Source organism: Uloborus diversus, chromosome 10 (genome assembly GCF_026930045.1).
Source record: "Uloborus diversus isolate 005 chromosome 10, Udiv.v.3.1, whole genome shotgun sequence".
NCBI classification, from domain to species: domain Eukaryota; kingdom Metazoa; phylum Arthropoda; class Arachnida; order Araneae; family Uloboridae; genus Uloborus; species Uloborus diversus.
This window is the reverse complement of record NC_072740.1, coordinates 17,208,085-17,221,299: the sequence shown is the minus strand read 5'-3', so window position 1 is coordinate 17,221,299 and position 13,215 is coordinate 17,208,085. Positions and strand designations below refer to the sequence as shown.

Sequence of the window (13,215 nt, the reverse complement as noted above, 5' to 3'; positions counted from 1 at the left end):
AAATCCAAGCTTATGTAACTAATAATAATTCTTAAAATTACTTACTGTTTTTTGTAATAGCTATCATTTTAGCTGTCAATTATCGTATACTACATATTAGACGTTAAAATTAATGCAATTGAAATGCTCTCTAATGTTTTTAAATAATACGCTTTTTTAAATCAAGTATTTTGTGTACACTTGAGGCGTAAACGTAATACATCTATGATGATTTAGCTATGAAATATTATGCAGTTTTAACACATTATCACCATTAGTTCATCAGTCGCTGATTCCTGTGTTTTTCACATGGCGAATACGTCAATTTTTTTTTATATTGTGTCTTTACATGGTATTTTTGCAGCAGAGCTACAAATTTCGAACGCGAATGCTTTGCCCTGGTCAACTAGTTAATCTAGAAAATCATTAAGTGAAAAAATATGACAATGAATATCAAAATTCTTTTCTAAATAATTATTTCTTTGGAAGAATTACTTTAAAAAATAGTGCAAAAATCGTCTGCTAAAAAAAACGGTTTTTATAGTGTTTTGATACAATTCGACAGATAGCACAAGCAAATGACATCCATTGATAGAGAGGGTAGATCCTCCCCCCCCCCTTTCTTCTTCTATCTTTTTACATAGTACCAACATGTGCATGAAAGAAATTTCCATTCTTTATTTCTTAGACAAAAATTACATTTTAGCGAAGATATTATGTTTTATCGTCAAAATATCTAATAAATGTATCGTTTTCATTAACAAAACTCAAAACCGAAGAAAATTCATATAAACTCTAAAAGAACTCGAGATACCTTTTGAAAACCCAATATCTTGGAGGGGGGAGGGGGACCAAGCTCTGGCAACCCTGATCAAGAGGCGATCATAAACGTGTAACGCTTTCCTGAAACTGGGCGGTAAAACACTTTGCAACACCCTTAGTGTAGTGTACAACTTTGGACCACTTCGTATTTTTAGTGCATATGTTTGGCTATGAAAAACGCGCATCGCTGTTGGCAAATTTATGATATCTGTTCTCTTCTTTTTATTTTACCCAACATGTTGGCGTAACTGTCCGCAGCTAATTGTATAATCCAACAATTCTGAAGTTACTGCTTGGAAGTTATTCTTGAATGCTGATTTGAAGTTGTTGGAATCTCCCGTCTTACATTGTAATACAATGCAGCGAATGCATTATATAAATCTTGTGATGCGATGAAATAAAAATAAAGAGTTTTTAAGCACTCGTGAGTTTAAATTTTCTGGTTCAAAGTTGCCCTATTTTTATTAAAATTTTTCTACGTAATACTTATGGTTCGAAATGACTCGAAGTGGCACGATCAGTTTGAATTTTGCTAATAATTCATTTTAAAAGATTTTTGCAATTAATTTCTCTCAATGCTGTATAATTATACAATATTTTATGAACATTTCTTCAATTTTGTGATAAGAGATGCAATAACACTTTCAATATATGAGTGGAAGAGTTAAAATTAGAGAAATTATGGATCAAAGTTATTTTGAATGACTGAAATTCAGATATGTAGGAAACTCTTGGATACGCATTTATAACGAAGATAACCCACTCATAAAATCCTTTATAAATTTGGTTAGATCGCAATATTGTATGAAGTTATATACAAGCTAAAATCCTATGCCTTCATTCTGAAAAATGGGCATTGGGGAAATAAGTTACACGTTCATACCATTGAATCGTAATTGGTTTACGAATTACCAAATCACTAATAATATTCGAGTAGTTTAAAGTCCAAACATATTGAATTATTATAATATTTTTATGCAACTGTGTACTCTCTAAAAGAAAAATTATCATATAAGCTTTGTGCTACAATATGATTAAGGTGAAAAAACTAACGTAAATAAAGCACAAATTTTGAAGAAAATACAGCATATAAGCTATTTCAAGGCTACAATGGAGCCTCTTCATCAGTGCAAAAAGCTCACCAACACAACCAGAAGTGCGAGAGAACTAACAACAACCAAGTGGACACCGGTATTTATACCAAAGAGGGCCAACCAATAAGAGGGCCACCGAAGAAACAGATTTCTTCGGTGTTTCGCACTCTTTTTGTCTCCTGGCTTCTGATTGGTTGTCTCTGTCTCCTCATGCTTTGAGCCCGGAGTGTACATGCTGTTCGCTGATTGGTTGTTTGATGTCTTGTTCCTGTATTCTTATTGGTTGGCCCTCTTTGGTATAAATTTGTCCATTTGGTTGTTGTCAGTTCTCTCGCAACTTCTGGTTGTGTTGATGAGCTTTTTGCACTGATGAAGAGGCTCCATTGTAGCCTTGAAATAGCTATATGCTGCATTTTCTTCAAAATTTGCTTTATTTACGTTGGTTTTTTTCACCTTAATCATGTGTAATCTCTATGAAAAAGTAATAACCGTTGAATTTCTTTTCAGAAGGATGTATCATGGCATCTGAGTTAGAAGCAGCCTTGCCTCCTATTACTGCAGTGGGTCGGCAACCAGTCAATTATGGACATCCACCATCAGCAAGGTATACTCTAATCAATGTATTTATACTAAATTTCAAGAACATATTTATACTTAACTTTCATGTTAACTTCAATCTGCAAATAAAAATGTTTTGCGGTTACTTATTGCTCTTTCAACATTTCCTCTTCACCTGCAGTGTAACGCGTGACAGGATTTTTTGCTGTTGTTGCTGATTTCTATCTGAAGTTGGCGTTAAAAGTATTGTCATACAATTTAATATTATTGGTGAAATACATGGGCGCACACTATACATATTTTTTCATATGGAAGAATAAGTTTAAGTGCTAAACTAACATGAGTACCTAATGTGGGTACGATTATCGGATTGTACTAATATGTACTACCCAATATGGATACGATTGTTGGCGGAAATGTTTGAAAAAGAGGAACATAAATGCAAAAATTGAAAGAATGAGAATTTCATGCACGTATTAAGGATCTGCGAAAATCTGTGGAAGCAGATTTTTGTATTATTTATACTTTATGTGCACATGGAATGATCATACTTCTAAAAAGAAATGAAACTCAGATGCTCTGCAGTTTTCATTTTAATAGGGTGCGGAAGATTTCTGCTTGAAAATGAAATGAGTACATGCATGGCCCCACTAAATTTCCGCTTACGCTTACGGGCCTTGACAATTTTTGACTTTTCTGTGTTAAACTGATGCAGCTCATGCATCCACCAATCAATGCCAACGTTTAAAAATTTGTTTATTTTTGATTGGACGTCGCCCATTTTGACCGGAAGAGGTGCCACAGGGAACCCTTGCATCCAACAATCAATGGCGAAGTAATGGAAACAGGAGTGCCCTGTAGCGCCCTCTTTGTTGCCATAGGTTTCAGCGATTGCCACGGCCTATAAGAATTAAGTGGGGTCATGATACATGAAAACAATCTAAGAAGTCTTCAGAACTGTTACTACAATCATTGAAACTTAAGTCGTAAACTTGTCGACAATGTGTGTAAACTAATGGCCTTCAAATTTGTTAATCTCCTGGAAAACTTGTTACTATAAGAATTTTTTTACGTAACTCAATCAAACCCTTAGAAAAAAAATTCTTAAAGTAATATCCACCGTTGATCAATGTGTCATAAGTAAAGTTTTGCGACGACATTAAAAAAAATAGTTGGATTTTTCATTAAATGTTTTAGCATATAATAATGGGAAAATAGCATCAACTGAAAGTTCTGAAATCTAACCTTATTTGATGATCTGTAGTTGTATTTTGTATTTATTATTGCTTGTCTCTTTTAGTTAATAAATGCTAGTCAACCGATAAGAGTGATTTATAACTTATTTTACGAAGATTTTGTCTGACTCGAGAAATCCCTAAATGTGCACCGCTGAACTCTGACATTTCGCGTAATAAAGTTTAAAGAACTCTACTGCAGGATTTTCATGAAATTGAGTATAAGTCTAAACAAAATGACTATTGTTTCAGCATAGAATATCATAGAATATCTGTATTGTTAGTTAAAATGTTTAGAGGTTTCGCATAATGACTTTACAAACTGTCTATTTTTGTCTTTAGAGATTGTCGTTAGAGACTGAAGACAACTACTTGGGTCTGATGGGAGAAAGTGTTCCATGGGCTTAAGCGGTTATAAATCAAATAAAAAACTATATATCCGAAATAAAAGAAAGGATGAGGATATTTTTTTAAATTTTAGATTTTAACAATAGGGATTAAGTTTTGAACTGCAAATCTTAATACTGGCAATACTTTATTTTCTGTAAAAAATATTTTTGTTTACTTATAAGACATTTTAAAATCTGAACACCTCTTCTAAAAAATTGTAAAATTTTGTTTTATTAAAATTTTTAGCAGATCGGTTGTACAACAGCTTCCCGGGTGCCTCAAGAACAGGTCTGCATAAACAACTAAGCTGGATTCTTTTCATATAATATTTTTGAAAACTTAAGTACGATGTGATAAAGTCGTCATAGGTTAGGCTTAACATATATCCTTAATTTAAAATCATCCAATCTTCACTTATGAGGCAGATATTAGTTAAATATTAAGTTAAATAAATAGCAATTGAAAGTGCATAGTAAGACATGATTTTTGACAAAACATTATTTGTCCACGTTCCTTCGTTATTGAAAAATACGGTCTTAAAGTAGGGTGACATTTTAAGAAAATTCTTCAGCTGTAGTGGGCTTGAAGGTTCTGGAAATTGATCAGAATATCGATATCTCTGAATGATAACGAAGCTACACAGCGACAGTTTATGTGTGCATTTTTACCTAAACTTGGCGATTTTTCTTCAATGTCGCCCGACTATAAGACCTTATATTTCGATAGCAGGAAGACGAGGGCAAATGGTTTATGGGAAGAAAACATGTTTCATTATGCTTTTTCAATTTTTACTTACCTAACTTTTTTGATTATAATTCTAGCGTATGGTTTTCTGGTAACTGCTGTCACCAGAGGAATAAAAAAACAAGAGACATGAAAAAGGCATTATTTTAATTATACTGCAACTTTCTGTGCGATAAAATAGTTGATGAAAATAAATACATCTAACCTCATATATGAAAATTAATACACTTAACCAAACAAATCATTTTATTTCAATTCTTACAGATATGGAAAACTGTCTGAAAAAATTCGTCGAACTGCACCAGGAGAGTTTCAGTGCTCTGTGTTTTGTGGAGGTAAGAAATGCAAATATGACACTGCCAGCTGGCATAAGGAAGACATGGCTATCAACGGGATTTATTCACATTGGTATGCTTTGCTTTTAATATTGTAAATGCTTTTAATATTTGCTTTGTATATTTGTTCATGCATTCGGAACTAAACAAAAATATAAAGTTATTCTTCCAAACGTGCGTTAAGTTCTTGAAAAAAATATTTCTTACGAAAATTTAATTTCATTTCAACACTATAATGTATATGCATATGTGTATAATATCCTACCAGAACATTTCGTCAGTTTTCGTAAAATACTACTTATCTGGACTTAATTTCTGCCTTATTCCAGGTATAGATATAAAAGCAATATTTTGTTTGAGCGGGCAATAAATGCGACAATTAGAAGAAAAACTAGAAATTGCTTTCATAAGTAGTTTAGAACTATAAGAAAGTCGGAATCATTTAAAACTTAAATAAAGAATCATTTCCCAATGTCCATATTTGTATTGAGCAATCACGAACTGCGTCTTGTTTTCACTTGACCGTTAAATGACGTCCGCGTCCTTTGATTTTATTTCTCTATGCTTATAATGCAAAGCTCCATATGCCTCGGAACCGAATATTTATAAACGATCTTCTAGACTTTAAATAATTCTTTTTACGCGAAAACAGTATACAGTTTCCAGCCCATAACATCCAGCATGCAGCCCTTGGCATTCATTTGAATTTTGACGTCTTGAATTCAAACTACGGTTGCTATAAAAGCCATTAGTAGAAACAAGAAGTCAAACGAGTAGGGTCCGATCGCAATTCGTGATTGCGAAAAACATAATTTGAATTCAAGATCTCAAAATTCTAACTAACTTTTTATTATTGTTATCTCGTTTATAAAAATGCATTGTTTCTGACATTTTTTGTAACATTACGTTTTTTTTCCTCACCTTTGGATAGGATTACAAACGACATTTTGGCCATGGCGAGACCGAATACTGAAGCTATTGAAAAGTACAACATAATTCAACAATTCAAAGAGTAAGTAAAACTTGACACGAAAAGAAGGCGGATGACCTTAAAGCGAAACATCATTTGTAATACGTGGAATCTGCCAGAAAGCACCGAATAGTAAGAGATATGGTCTCGCTAATCCTATCTACTCCAAAATAATAACAAAAAACCTATTGCAAATGATACAAATGATGTTTTTGCTTCAAGGTCATCCGCCTTCTCTTCGTGATCAAGCTATAATGAGTGCTGACCAGAAGTAACTGCAACAAAACTCCTGACCCTTAGAGTTTGCGTTTGCGCACTGAATGCAAAAATAAAATGAGAGGCTGTCCATAATGATGTCACACTTATATTACAATTTTGACCCCTCCCCCTTTTGTCACCGAGTGTCACACATCACCTTACCTCCACTCCCTCCCTAGTTACATGTCATCCTATTTTTCATAGCATATTCTAAAAAAAGGCGTGATGTCACACTTGTTTCACCCTCCTTCCTCCTGTCACAAATTGTCACAATTTCACGGACCTTCTTCCCCCTCAAAGCGTGACATTCTTATGGACAGCCCCAAAAGCAATGCGTAGTCGCAGTACTTGAGCGACTGAACTTTTATGCTTTTGCTCTAGTTCTACCACTAAAGCACTTTTACAACAAATTTTTACAATATCCGCATTTGAATCACATTATTATTTTTATTTTTTTTTTACAAACAGCAAAGGAATTTCTTCAATTATTAACCTTCAGATGCCTGGTGAACATTCTTCCTGCGGAACTGCTCTTGATCCATCGGGTTTTTCCTATAATCCACAATTGTTCATGGACAATGACAGTAAGTTTTTTTAGCAAATATTTTAAAGTTACTACATCATTGTAAGATGTGAGCAGGAACGAAACAAATTATAGTAAAATACAAAGGGAAATATTCTGTGCTGAAATTTTTTAAGACAAGAAATAAGTAATATTGAAACTTTTAATATACAGAATGTCCAAAAAGTCCTACACACACGTTAAAAATCATAGAAAAAAATGGCCGAATGAATATGCAGTTGACTCCGTAATACTTCACAGGTTAAAGACTTTTTTATGACATCGTAGAAAAAATGAAAAAGGAGGTAAGAGAAATGTGTAATTATACAGTCGAACTCGCTTATAATGAGCCCTGATTTAACGACAACCCGGATTTACCGAGGAAATTACAGATGCAGTAAAACCTGTAAAATTGACCACCCTTGTAAGTTGACCACCTGTCTAAGTTGACCGCTATTTTCAAGAACAGAATTAATATCATATAAATCAACCTCTATAAGTTGACCATCTGTTTAAGTTGACCACTAAAGTAGTGCACCGCAAGTGGTCAACTTACACAGGTTTCAGTGTACTTGGTTGGTACAACGTTAAATCTACGGAAGCACAACTCGCTTTTAACGAGCAAACCCCGCTTAAAGCGAGCAATATTTCTGTGATTCATAAAATTTCTGTTGACTTCCAACTAAGTTTATTCTTTTTGGGGAAATTTTTCTTTAACATTTCGAAGTCAACCGAAAGTTAGTTCTAAATCATAAATCCTGAGAACAAGCGATGACAGCACGTTTTTAATTTGTGGAGTAAACTAGCATTTAAAAATTATCTATGTGTGTGTATGTGTATTCCTTAAAAACAGTGACACAAGAAACATACATTCAGACATTTCAAAGCAAATTAACCAACTTCTTTACTGCAACACAGAGATTAAAACAAAATAAAAAAAAGTGACGAGGATGAATTTTTATGATTTTTTTTCACGAACTCGCTTTTTACGAGCACATTTTTATAACGAGTTTTATAACCAGTAAATATCGTGGGCCCTTTGCTCTCGTTATAAGCGAGTTCGACTGTCTAGGCTATCGCTGCATCATTACAAAAAGAAACACGAACATCATTTGACGTGTTTAATCATTTTATCAAATAGAAAGCAATACCTTTCAATACCAGAGTTCAATGCGTGTGCCGTATGTTGCTCAAACCACATCTAAACGGTACTCAAGTTCATCCCAAACAAAAGGTATACACATTGAACTCTAGTAATGAAAGGTATTCTACAGTGCTAAGTACAAATGTCGTATCTGCACTTTTCATCAAAATTGAGTTATTGTCACGAGGTGGTTCTTTATAACATTTTTCTACCTACATACATTTTTTTGGAGTCATTTGTGAACGGGAAATAATTTTTTAAAAATATCTGAAAAAGTGGAACCTGAATCAAATGTATGGAGGCGTAAAACTTTTAAGAGCAGTTTCTCATTTTGAGCTGATCTGCAGATACGACTTTTGTGCTTAGCACGGCAGTATTGCTTTCTGTTTAATAAAATGATTAAACAGCTTACATGACGTTTGTTTTTCGAACTGTGACGATACAGCAATTACCTGTATTTACAATTTTTTCTTTTTGATTTTTCTTTCGTTGTCATAAAATATTCTTGAACCTGTGAAGAATTATGACGCAAACCGCATATTCATATGTCAAAGTATTGCTGTTCTATGAGTTTTCAAAATGTGTCAAAAGTTTCTCGGACACCCTGTACGCTATCATTTTTAGTTATTAGCAGAATGATTTGACCTATTTTTTGCTTAATGATATTGCATGTGAATTTACTTATTTTTGAAATTTAAGTATTGAATGATGTTATTGTTTTTGTACGAAAATATTTCATGTGATGCGTATTTTGTGAGTTGTCCGAGCAGTTTTATTTCACATAATTATTTATTTAATTTTTTCTTTCAGTTTTCTTCTATAACTTCAGATGGTAAGTAAGTTCTGTCTCAAGTATGATATTATTTATATTCTACTGAAAAATCTTTTTGTTTTATACTTTTAAAAACTAAACTTCAAGCTCTAAGTGCATATTTTGTATCTTTTGCCACACCAGAATTTTAATGATTAGATTTTACGTCTTTTAAAATAAAAAAAAAGTGAATATGGTGTTGAAATAAATACGACATCTTAAAGATTTGTAAAATAATGGAGGAAGTGATGGTAATGTGGAAATTCATTTTGTTTTTGTGTTAACAGTGATAGGAATTTCATAACATAGTACTTATCACATTTTATTTTTGCATCGGAAATCGACACATAACAATTTTTATAAATAAAAATAAATTTTATTCAGAGAAAAGGAGTTAAACTGCAACACAGGAAGTTCATTGGCAATAATCGCAAACATAAGTGTCGTTGTTCGCCCCAGCACATTCAGTGTGAGCCTAACATGAACAAATCATGCATAGTACCCACTACTCACCACTGCTATCTTCTGAAAATTTTGCATCGCATAATAAACAGGTTGTAATCATTGAGCTCCATATTTCAAGCATCATCTCCTTAGGTTTGATGTGTCCCCTTTTAAATAATGAGAGACATTAGTACAGAATAATGAAAGAAAATCGCGACAAAAAGTCCTATTGAAACAATTTATACAGCTGACCCTTACCGATTGTTTTATAACAGAAAACAAAAAATAAAAGTCTGTACTTGCTTTTTCAAAGCCTTGAACACAAATTAAAAACAAATAGAACTTATCAGTTTGAACACCCACTAATAGTTTAACCAACTACACGTCCTGTACTCTATTGTTCTACGAATTGGGACAGCTTTTGGTAACATATCATTACATATTGCCAATATATTAAGGGGGTCTATAATGCCAACAATGTTCCATATTACCACCACTTTTTATACAATTACGAAATGAAAAAGGCAAGTATTTTGCAGTATTAAAATATGTAATGTCTCCAATTCAGGAATAGTAGGGGAGTGTGGGACAAAGTGAAATGGTTAAGATGACTGAGTTTTTTCAAAATGAAAAAAAAAAAAAAAACAGAACTTTGTTTTGAAAATTACAATATACAAAGAAAGAACATTGTATTTTATAATAAAACTTGCATTGAAACATTATTTTTTTTATTTTTGGCAGTAAATTTGAGTCTTCAAAAAAAAAAAAAAAAGTGAAAATTTTTCACTTTTTGTTTTTATGGCGCAAAGTGAAAAATAAAATATTTCTCCAATGAAATATTTTCTAACTGTTTATAAAACATATTTTTGATTAAAAGAATCAGTAAATAAAAGGTTTAATGAATAAATGAAAATATAATGAAACAATAAACGAATAATTAAATGAATAAATCAATTAATATATGAAGAAAAATAAAAGAACCAGTAAAAGAATGAAGAAATAAGAAAATAAGTGAATGAATGAATAAATATAAGTGAATTACTAAATGAAGGAATGCAAATGAGTTAATAATTGTAAACGTAATTGATTTATATTATAAATGATTGAGTGAGTAAATGAAACAAACTATTTCACTTTGCCCCATCCACTTTGCCCCGCCTGTACTTGACTAATTGTACAATTTTTTTAAATACAAATATGCTTTATATGAACTAAACCAATACTGCTTTGAATATTAGGAGGTCTCAATTAATACTTAAAACGTTAATAACAGGAACATTATCATTTTATAGTAACAAAAAAAATTTTTTTGACTTCCAACACAATATTATAATATGAGTACCATTTTTTAAAAATTGCCCATATTACCAAATGCTTTAATCTTCGGCGGTATTTTTTTCCTGACTGGAATAGACTACATATGGTACTACATAGTTAAAATAATATCAGATAGTTGGATCTAAAATCAGAGGAAATATTTCACCATTTCACTTTGCCCCATGTTCCCCTACCTTTGATCTTCGTAACATGTTTTGTGTCGTGATCAGCAACTGTTCTTATCCGAGCCCTATAATCTTTCCGAGCCCTCTCTCGCAGCATGGGTGCCCTTAGGAGGGGGGGGGGGCAAGTGGGATCTAAAGCCCGCCCCTAGAAATTAAAACTTCATTGCTATTAGTCCAAAAATGTACAAATATTTCTTCTCCAGCCATTAATGAATAAGTTATAAAAAACACTCACGTACATGTGTGTGAAAATAAGTTTGTAAGTTTTATCAAGAGTGAAATATATATATATATATATATATATATATTTATACTTATATATATATTTCGCGGTAAAAAAAATTGCGATTTTGAATTTACTGCAGACCAATTCGTGGTAAAGCAAAAGCAGATAGCTGTATTTTATACTTAAATCAGAAAATGTACTCATTCCCGTGCTAAAAAATATTTGCAATTTTGCAATTGCATAGAGTTTTAGAAAAAATCATAAATGCTTTTCTTACTGGGACACACTTTTCGAAAATTGGGAAATTTATTTCTTAAGTGTTTCATATTTTACGTTTTTTCGTCAATAAATCATTTAAATTTTACCTTGAAAAATAATCATTGGTAGTGATGTTATTTTTTAAATTTCTTAACTATTATGATTATCCGATGATGATCTGATGAAATGAACTGATTATTCGATATAATATGTTGTTTAAATTTTATTTTATAATGTTTACAAATTTTACATCGAATAAATGAGTAATAGCTTTTCTTTTCATTTTGCAATGATGTTGATTATTTTAAAAGTTTATGACATAAATATAACATATAAGTTGTTTTCATAAGAAATTTATACAAAAGAAGTAATGAAAAAGGAAAATTTTGGAAATGTTTCAGCTCCATCAACAGGAAAGACAATTAACTATAAAAAAAAAGTTTTTCTTCATACTTTTTTCAAATTCTTTTGTCAAAACTTTCTTACCATTTCATCATGTGATCAATTCAAGCTTAATTCAACAAGTTAAAAAAATTTCCTGACTCAAAAAAAAAAAAAAAAGAAAACCTTGCAGAAAATGCAATATGTAATTATATGAAGGGTGCAGGGGAAAAGACCTGTTAGAAAAAGAAATAATTTAGAGAAAAACCCGGATTTGAGTTTTCCATTTCATTAAAGTCCCCATTACTGCCTATTTTCGAACAAATATTTTAGCTGACTTGCGGGGTTGTGCAAAATACGATAGAGAATTCGAAAATTAAACTTCAGCATCATTATCAGCATGGTTGGCATCATTATTAAGTTTCCTTGAAGGGGGAAAAAAAAACTTACCCGATTTTTCCTTTGTATCCTACAAACGTATGTATGTTATCGATCCTGAAGTATTGCATTTGATGGGTCAAACTATTGATGAATATGATATACAGTAGAGTCCCGAAAACTCGGCCAAATATGGACCGAAAAGTGTCTAAGTTTGTGAAAGGCGGGGTTATCGGGAATGCGCGCAACAGGTAAGCATTCAAGATAACCAGTCTGGCCTTATGCCATTCATCTGATCATCCGAACTTAACCGTTTTGGGCTTAGGGCAGGAATAAGTGGAGGGAGCAAATCCAAGCCTTGGTTTAGCAAAAGCTGACCCCAAGACACATGACTCATCAACGACGAATGCTTGGCACGTTCTGCGTGAAACAAGTGAAAGAAACCTGATTTCTTCCAATGCTTTGCTTTAAAATATGCCACTTGACTTGGGGTTTGGGCTTCATGAATGAAAGTCTTCACTCCCTCCATTTTAACTCTTCTCAATCTTTTGGGACTTGCATCAAACGGGGTAAGTTTGTACAACGCAGTGTACTGTCATTACTTGAGTGGGTCCCTAGAAAGAGGGCATATGTTAAAAATTAAAAATTTTATAATAAGGACTAAACAAAGAAAGCTCGCAACTGAAAAATATTAATGAATATCAACTGTAACATATGCCCTTCTTCCACAATCATTTCGAATAGTAACAATAACACTTCGATTTTGTGAAAAATGTATTATATTTTTCCCTATTTCCACAAAAAACCAATAACGACAAATGTGTAACATATGCCCTTCTTCTAAAGACTCATTCACAAGTATTTTCTGTAATTTTAGGAAGGATTACGGTACTGTTTCAGAAACAATGGTGCTTGATATGGTTAAAGTTATGGCTTTCGCACTTAGCGAAGGAAAGGTATGTTGCATTCATATATTGTTTTATTTTCTTAAGCATATGGTTACTAAGTTACAAATGTTTCTTGCTGCGCATCAGAATCTCCGAACATACTGAAATATTTACGGAAGATAGTTTTGTGACGCCAAGTATCCAAAACATTCTTGAATTAACACGACAAAAACTTGT

General features: G+C 32.4%; 1 protein-coding gene across 1 annotated transcript in view; it reads left to right on the top strand.

The window, feature by feature from the left end:
- Positions 1-2,413: 2,413 nt before the first annotated feature.
- LOC129231551 (protein tyrosine phosphatase domain-containing protein 1-like) overlaps positions 2,414-13,215 on the top strand; it is a 31,260-nt gene continuing 20,458 nt past the window's right edge. Inside the window, exons 1-6 of the mRNA XM_054865905.1 lie at positions 2,414-2,499; positions 5,087-5,230; positions 6,089-6,169; positions 6,854-6,969; positions 8,902-8,923; positions 12,969-13,047. Coding sequence (XP_054721880.1) covers positions 2,414-2,499; positions 5,087-5,230; positions 6,089-6,169; positions 6,854-6,969; positions 8,902-8,923; positions 12,969-13,047 — 528 coding nt within the window. The remainder of the gene's footprint in view (positions 2,500-5,086; positions 5,231-6,088; positions 6,170-6,853; positions 6,970-8,901; positions 8,924-12,968; positions 13,048-13,215) is intronic.